Below are 8349 nucleotides of genomic sequence, written 5' to 3' on the forward strand. Positions count from 1 at the left end.
GGCCGTCCTTGGCTTGTATTCTATGTTGAATTGGGCGAGCTCAATAGCCCACTTGAGTAGGCGGCCGGATGAATCAGGCTTCTGTAAAATCTGCTTTAGTGGGTGCTTGGTTAGCACGCTGATCTGATGGGCTTGGAAATAGGGGCGTAGCTTTCGGGACGCGATCACCAGGGAAAAAGTGAGCTTTTCCATGGGGGAGTATCTTGTTTCGGCATCGAGCAGTCTGTGGCTTAGATAGTATATCGGGTATTGGACCCAGTCTTCTTCTCGAACCAGGGCGGCGCTCACTGCGTACTCAGACACCCCTAGGTAGACAATCAATTCCTCCCATTCCTTTGGCTTTGACATGAGGGGAGCCCGCCCCATATATTGTTTCAACTGTTGGAAAGCGGTCTCGCACTCTTCCGTCCATTCGAAGCTATTTGCTTTCTTCAGGATTTTGAAAAATGGGATGGATTTATCAGAAGATTTGGAGATGAACCTGCTAAGGGCCGCGACCTGTCCATTTAGGCTTTGCACTTCCATAGTCTTGGTGGGCGATCACATGTCAAGTAGAGCTCGGATTTTCTCAGGGTTGGCCTCAATTCCCCTTTTGTTCACCATGAATCCCAAGAACTTCCCAGAAGCCACACCGAACGAGCATTTGAGTGGGTTTAACTTCATCTGGTACTTCCTCAGAATCTGGAATGCTTCTCCCAGGTCGTTGACATGGTTGGCGACCTGTCTTGATTTCACCAGCATATCATCGACATATACTTCTATGGTCTTTCCGATCAAATCTTTGAACATCATGTTGACTAACCGTTGGTACGTCGCTCCTGCATTTCTTAGTCCGAAGGGCATTACCTTGTAGTAGTATAATCCCCGGTCCATTATAAAGGAGGTATGCTTTTCCTCGTCGGGATTCATAGGGATCTGATTGTACCCCGAATAGGCATCCATGAGCTCAGAAGCTGGTGGCTGGCCGTTGCATCCACGAGCTGGTCAATTCTTGGCAGAGGGAAGCTGTCTTTCGGGCAAGCTTTGTTTAGGTCGGTGAAGTCGATGCAAGTTCTCCACTTCCCATTCTTCTTCTTCACTAGGACCAGGTTAGCCACCCATGTAGGGTATTGGGCTTCCCGGATAAATCCGCTAGCTAGGAGCTTGTCTACTTCTTCCTTCAAGGCCGCGTACAGTTCAACCGTCATTGGCCTCCTCTTCTGACGAACCGGCCTATGGTTGGGGTTAACATTGAGCCGATGCTGGATTATCCTTGGATCTATTCCCACCATATCTTCGTGGTTCCATGCAAATACGTCCAGATTTGCTTTAAGGAATTCAGTCAGTTGGGATTTTACCTCGAGGAAGAGGCCTTTGCCCACCTGGAGGCGCCTTTCAACGTCTAAGCTACTGACTACAACATCTTCTAGCTCGTTCGCAATCCACGTTGTGTGGGTCAAGGTCGTGGCTGACTCCCTAGCCATTAGTGACTCGGGCCGCCCCTTCGGAAACCATATTTATCTTTTTTCCTTTGAGCCCTGATTTCAATACTTCCTCATAACAGCGCCTCGCCGAATGCTGCTCACCCTTCACACAACCGGTCCCCTTCGGGGTCGAGAATTTGACAGCCAGGGCCTTGGTTGAGACAACTAGGTCCAGGTCATTCATGGCAGGCCTACCCATGGCGACATTATAAGCAGAAGGACCGTCAATGATGAGGAAGTCCGCCATTACTCTGGCCTAGAGGTCTGATTCCCCAACTATTAATGGGATCCTTATACGCCCTTTAGGTATTACTGCATCGCCAGTGAATCCATATAGTGGCTCTGGGGAGGATGTCAGCTGGTCCAGCCTTAATCCCATCTAGTCGAAACATCCCTTATACATGACATTCACCGAGCTACCTGTGTCGACCATCACCCTTCGTACTTCCATATTGCTAATCCGAGCTTGTATCACGAGGGCATCGTTGTGCGGCCAGTGCACACCTTTGAAATCATCTTTAGTAAAAGAGATGTCTTCCGAAGCTATCTTGGCTTTCTTGGAAGGTCCCTCTTGGCTGCCATCCCCAACAAGCAGACGGTGGCCGGCTTCCTGAACATATCGCTCGTGCGACCTGTTAGAAGTCCCTGCAATATGGGGCCCACCATGGATAGTGAAGATAGTTCTCACTGTAGGCATCTGGTCTTGCTCGGGAGCTCGGTGAGGGCTTTGTTGAGCTGACTGTTTGGGTTGTTGATCCCTATGACACACTACATAGTCACACAGCCGACCTCTCCTGATCAGCTCTTCGATTGCATCTTTCAGCGCCCAGCACTTAGAGGTGGTGTGCCCCACTTCGTTGTGATAGGCACGAAATTTGCTCTTGGTTCTGTACTTGTCGGGAGTCTTCAGGGGGTTAGGACTTTTGAAATCCTCCTTGTTGTGTTCTGTGGTGAAGATCCTGTCTTGGGAATCAGATAAGACACTGTAGTTTTCATACCGACCCTGGCGTGCTGGTCGTTCACCTCCCTGCCCGAACCTCGCCTTTTTGGCCGCCTAGTCGTTGGGGCTTCGTCCTCGACCTTTCTTGCGAGAGTCCTCATCAGCTCTCTTCTTGCTCTGGCCGGTGTGTTCCGCCCCCTTCTTTTGGTCACTCGGCTTTTTCAGGCCAAATGCTTATTCCCACCAGACCTCCTTCGTAGCTCGCTCGTAGAATTCGCCGAGGTCCCTCACCGGGGACTTATAAATACTTTCGTAGAGTTTCCCATCCTTTTGAAGCCCGGCAGAGATTGCAGTCAGGATACTTTCGTCGGAGGGGCTCTCAACATTATTCACTTCACGCCTGAACCTTTTTATGTAATCTTTCAAAGATTCGCCAGACCATTGGAATACTGTACCAAGGTGGCATGTTGGGGCGAGCTGCCTTCGGAGTGACTTGTACTGATCTATGAATTTCTTCTGACATTCCTCCCAACTGCAAATACTGCGGGGTGAAGTCTCCTTAGCCACGCCCGGGGGATATCTCCTAGGGTCGCAGGGAAAGCTCGGCATTTGGCCAATGAGCTGGAGGTTTGCAGGTCCATCTAGACATTGAAAGCGTCCAGGTGGTCGAAGGGGTCGCTGTCCCCATTATACCGAGGGATGCTAGGGACCTTAAATCTGCGAGGGAGGGGCTCCAGCTCTATTTCCCTGGAGAACGGGGTCCTTTCTTCACGGCTTTCTCTCTGATCGTGTGCCCCATGTCTAGCCTCCAGCTGCTGGATTCTCAGCAGTAGTTCCCCCCTATTATGGGGTCCTGATTTGCTGACCGCCCGGTGGAGAGTTGCTCTTCCCGTGCGGAAACTAGTCCTGAGTGATGGCGATCTCGCAGGGGAGGCCGCCTCCTATTCTCACGGTCAGGGGAGCTGCGGTGGGTGCCATGGCTACTGCTGATTCCCATAAAGGAATCCTCATGCCGTGGATTCCCAAGTCGGCGATTCCCTCCATGGACATTTTCGTGGCGATTTCTGCAAGGGCTTGCACCGGTTCTTTGTTTAGTGAGGTGCACCCCAGGCTCCCCATTGTAGCATCGCCGCTCTTCCGCCCTTCGAGAGTGTAGGCTGGAGGAGCAGACCGAGCCAGCTCGCCACGTGTCCCTTTTTTCTTCTGGAGGGGGTCTTCTGCCTAGAGGTCGAGAGGCATCTGCCTGCGCCTGCACTGTCTGGGCTTGTGTTTGGACCAGTACCTTTACTGCATTAGCGAGTTGCATGATAGTATTCTCCAGTGTTTCCTGACGTTGCTTCCACATCTGCGTTACTTCTGCGTCGGTGGTAGGAGTCACGAGCGGATAGGGGCACCACAAAGGGACTCCATGGATAGCTTCGGCCGGAGGAGGCATGGGGATGGACGCCACAACTCCCCCAGCTTACGGAATCTCCAAGACACGGTTGACACGATTTGCAGGTCGGTTGGTCGTTGCTCTGGAACCTCTCGTGTTTCTAATTTTCGGCATTGATGTTTTACCAGAGCGGGCCCTCCTTCTAGCGCCCAAATGTCGATGTTCGGAATTTGTCGATGGAGATTTGTTAACCCGCACCTGTATGGTAGATTCGAGAGAGAAATAATGAATTATCCTGTCTAGCTGAGCCGACGACCCATCCTTGCAAGGTACTCCGAAGCTCAAGTTAGCGAGCGAGTAAGCAAGTATATCGGGTGATTGTGAGTTGGTGGTAAAGAGTACATACCTTGGCCCTCAAGAGGGCTGGTTGATATATATATATATATATATATCAGCAGAAGCTTCTTTTCATGCTCCGTACGTGTACAGGCGATGGGATGGAGTAGCCGGCGGGGGCGTCCCTGCCGCGGTGAGCTGTCGATGAAACCCTCATTAATGAGGACGGGATCTGCCATTAATGTGGATGGGATCTGCCATTAATGAGGATGGGATCTTCCATTAATGTGAATGTCTGGAAATCCAGGTGCGGCTGTAATGATGTTGTTGCCAAAAGGCCAGGATGGGACTGGCATGGGTCGGTGAAATGGGCCCAAGGGGTTTAGTTAGGGCGGCCCTTGGCTTGTCGGTATGCCGCGACGTGCGCCCTTCTATGATGCGAGCTGACGGACTAAGCCATAGAGCTATGAAGGTCGCTGGGAACTTGCCCACAGTATAGCTGGGGGCTTGTTCGAATATATCAACAAGTTAGAGGTGCTATCGGGAGCTCGCTTGGTCCCGATGTTTGATCCTGAGCTTCAGCATTATCTGAGCTCGCTTTAATGAGTTCAATTCAATTTACTGGGCCTTGGGCATTTGGGCTGAATCACCACGTTAAGTCCAGCCTGCACAGAGTGGAGCAAGAAATACATGTAACACAACCAAAGATATTTGAGATGTTGTGGAGCGCATTTATTTTAAGGTGCAAGATGCCTAAATTGTTTTCAAGATTAAGATGAAAATAACTAGCACTAAAAAAGGCTTTTTATTTGTGATTGATTATTATAGCTGGAGGAATGGTTATTTGATTGAGCTAAACCATTATCAAGATGTGAAGATGTCATGTAGCGAGGATGCAACCACTCTTACCACCATGCTTGAACAAGATCGTCTTGTGGAGTTTTTGGCTAGCCTTAATCCTGAATCTGATCAAGTTGGGATTCAAATTCTTGTTGAAGAAGAAACTTCCATCCTTGAATAAAGTTTGTTGAACTCTTGATTTTGATGTTTATCCCAAAAGGTATGCTTCAAAATAATAAACATATACTTAAAGATAATAAAAATACCAACTCTTGAAATAAAATTTGAAAAGATGATGTTAATTGAGTAATATACTTAGTTAATCGATTAATTTATTCGAGTACAACTTTACATTAATAAAATAATTATCTTAAAGAAATTTAGTTTAAACTAACATTCAAATATTATTTGAGTAATAATAATTAATTAATCTAGTATAATATACTAAAAATACAAAACTCAAAAAGTTAATTGACTAATCACTTGATTTAATCAAGTAATCACCTTTTAATTGAATAATGAATTTTTAATCAGCTAAGTGTTATTTTAGTCAAATATTATTTCTTGACTATATCTATCTACTCAAAAATTTAATCGACTAAGAATTATTTGTTAATCAAGTAATATATTTTTAATCGAGTAACATATTTGAATAATCGAGTAACATTCTTAAATAGTAAGGTACTCAAATAATTTAATACACTAAGAGTTTGCTATACCATCCCATTTTTTTTTTTTTGGGGGGGGGGGGGGGGGCGGAGAGGGGGAATTTTCCAAATCAAGTAGAGAGATAGTCTTCTAGGATAGCATTTCCTCCCGGGCACATCATTTCTTCCCGAGTAAGCATTTCCTCTTGGGCATGACATTTCTTCCCGAGTAAGCATTTCTTCTCGGTTCCTTCCCAAGCACAACATTCCTTCTTGGGTAGTCATTTTCTCCCAGGCACGGCATTTTCCCTCGGCCACATTATTCCTTCCCAGGTAGGCATTTCCTCCCGAGCACATTATTCCTTCTCATATAGGCATTCCCTCTCGAGCACAACATTTCCTTCCAGGTGCATCATTTCTTCTCAAGTAGGCATTTTCTCCTAGGCATGTTATTTCTTCCCAGACGAGGCCCTTTGAAGTCCTAGGGATGCAAGACACATGGCCCTTTGAGATCCTCGAGAATCAACCCTATAAATACCTAGCTAGTAGACCAAGAAAGGGACTTTTTTCCACTTTTGGTAACATTGATTCTCATTCATTTCATATTATCTACTTTGGTTTTTCATTCGATTTTGACTTAAGCAGCAAAGGGTTTTCGCGAGAGAGAAATCCCTACAAGCCTTTTAACTGTTGCTTGTGATTGTAGCTCACTTGGAAGAAGCCATGGTTTTCTCGGAGCAATCAGTCATTTTCCCAAAGCAATCAACATTCTTCCCAGAATAATCAGCCTTCTTTCAGAAGCAAGCAGCCTTCTTCCTGAAGCAAGCAGCCTTTCTCTTGAAATACTCAGCTTTCCCCCACAAGCCGTCTTCCAAGAATCTTCCATTTTCTCCTGGAAACCGTATTCTTAAAGCCTTATCTTTCCTCCCGAAAGCCGCCTTTCTAGAGTCTTTTCTTTCTTCCCAAAAGTATCCTTCCTGGAGCTAGCTTTCCTTCTGGATTTCAACCTCTCGATGCCGACTATCTTTCGCTCCCAATGAGCACTTTTTCCTAGAGCAAGATAGACACTGAGTGATAGTTCTTGCACTGCAAAATTTAATTGTTATATTTTGGCAACAAGAATTTGGCTCCATCTTTGGGAACACAACAAAAAGTTAGATAATATGGTGAGAACTATCAGGTTTGCCAATTTGGACAACTCACTCAATCACTCATGAAGAAACGCACGAACCAGAGCTAGTGCTATTAGAAATCCCAGTCAAGTCAATCCCCTAGAGCCCCAAGCACTACAAGAGTTTTAACTTTTTCCGGCGGTGAAAAAACCACCGGAAAAAGTTGAAAAACCGCCGGTAAAACTTTTATCGGTGGTAATTGTAATCGTCGGAAATACCGCTGTCGGAAAAGGTTCCCAGCGGTTGAAAATCGCCGAAAAAAATTAATTACTGGTGGTTTATCAAAACCGCCGGTAAAAGTAATCATTCCCGGCGGTTTTTAAGAACCAACGGAAAAATATATCTTTGCCGACGGTTTTAAAATCGCCGGCAAAGGGAGATTTATTTTGTTGGCGGTTTTAAAACCGTCGACAAAGGTATAATTTTGCCGACGGTTTTAAAACCGCTCGTAAAGGTTAATCGCTGGCAAAATTATACCTTTACCGGCGGTTTTGAAACCGCCGGTAAAGGTTAACTGCCGGTAAAAGCTAAAAACCGCCGGCAATTTAAAAAAAAAAAAGATTTAAAAAACTACGCATACAATCAAAACCCACGACAACAAATAACCTGTATATATTGCCACACAACAAAAAATCAGACAAATTCAACACCAATTTGTATGTACGTTAACTATAAAATTACATAACAACAAATAACCTGTATATAGATTAGTGCTTTTCTATAAACCATTTCCCTTATTATGCAAGGTTGCAAGACCAATTCAACACCAATTCATTTTCTACAGCTCAATCAAGGGCCATACTTTTGCTTGAACCATAATATAACATATTCTTAGTTTCCATGTTCATAAGAAATCTGAAAAATGTTAAATCAATCGTCTTACAACAATAAATATATGAGATGAAATAGTGAGATGCATCCTAAGCAAGAATTATGCATAATTTTTTATAGCAAGTAAAACTTGAATACCTAAGAGCAAAGTTGAGATGCCAAACGGATAACATTTGACCTACAAAGCCAATGGTTGGGAACACATGAATCGATAGAAATTGCACTTTATATAGCATGTCAAGTAAGCAAGACAGATTAGCTTGAAATATCAAGCTGCCCTCTTCTACAAGATCTGTTCACTAGGCATCATACACTAAGTTGAAAGAGTTTTTGGTGAATGGATGATTATTTAAATTAAAAGCTAAAATTATCTACAACGTGAGAGCTAATCCATATATGTTCCAGGAAAATGATTTGCACCAAAAGTCCATCACCACAAGTACATCAACTTGTGCATGAAGTGCACAGCTCATGCACTTGGGCGAGGGCTTCAAGATGACACCCCATGCCCAGGCATGCCACAGGTGCCTTTGACAACCATACAACAGACCCTAGATTTCTTTCCTGGTTATTCTTCAACTTATCAACATATAATCAGCAACAAAAATGTGGTCAAATTGCTTAAAATTATAACAACAACAATCATAAGCCTTAATCCCACCAGGTCTATAATTCACATTGCCTGTGTCACAAAGTGACACATTGTTAAGGCTTATGATTGTTGTAACTTTAATGAACTGATATG

At 44.9% G+C, this 8349-nt stretch overlaps 1 protein-coding gene across 1 annotated transcript; it reads right to left on the minus strand.

Annotated features, from left to right (window-relative positions):
- Nucleotides 1-1842: 1842 nt before the first annotated feature.
- LOC127799777 (uncharacterized) lies at nucleotides 1843-3012 on the minus strand. Its single transcript, XM_052334001.1, has 2 exons — nucleotides 2648-3012; nucleotides 1843-2422 (listed from the first exon to the last, which is right to left on the minus strand). Exons 1-2 carry the CDS (start codon nucleotides 3010-3012, stop codon nucleotides 1843-1845), a joined length of 945 nt encoding a protein of 314 aa, XP_052189961.1.
- Between the last annotated feature and the right edge of the window lie 5337 nt (nucleotides 3013-8349).

This window comes from Diospyros lotus, chromosome 4 (genome assembly GCF_014633365.1).
Source record: "Diospyros lotus cultivar Yz01 chromosome 4, ASM1463336v1, whole genome shotgun sequence".
In the NCBI taxonomy this organism is placed as follows: Eukaryota; Viridiplantae; Streptophyta; class Magnoliopsida; order Ericales; family Ebenaceae; genus Diospyros; species Diospyros lotus.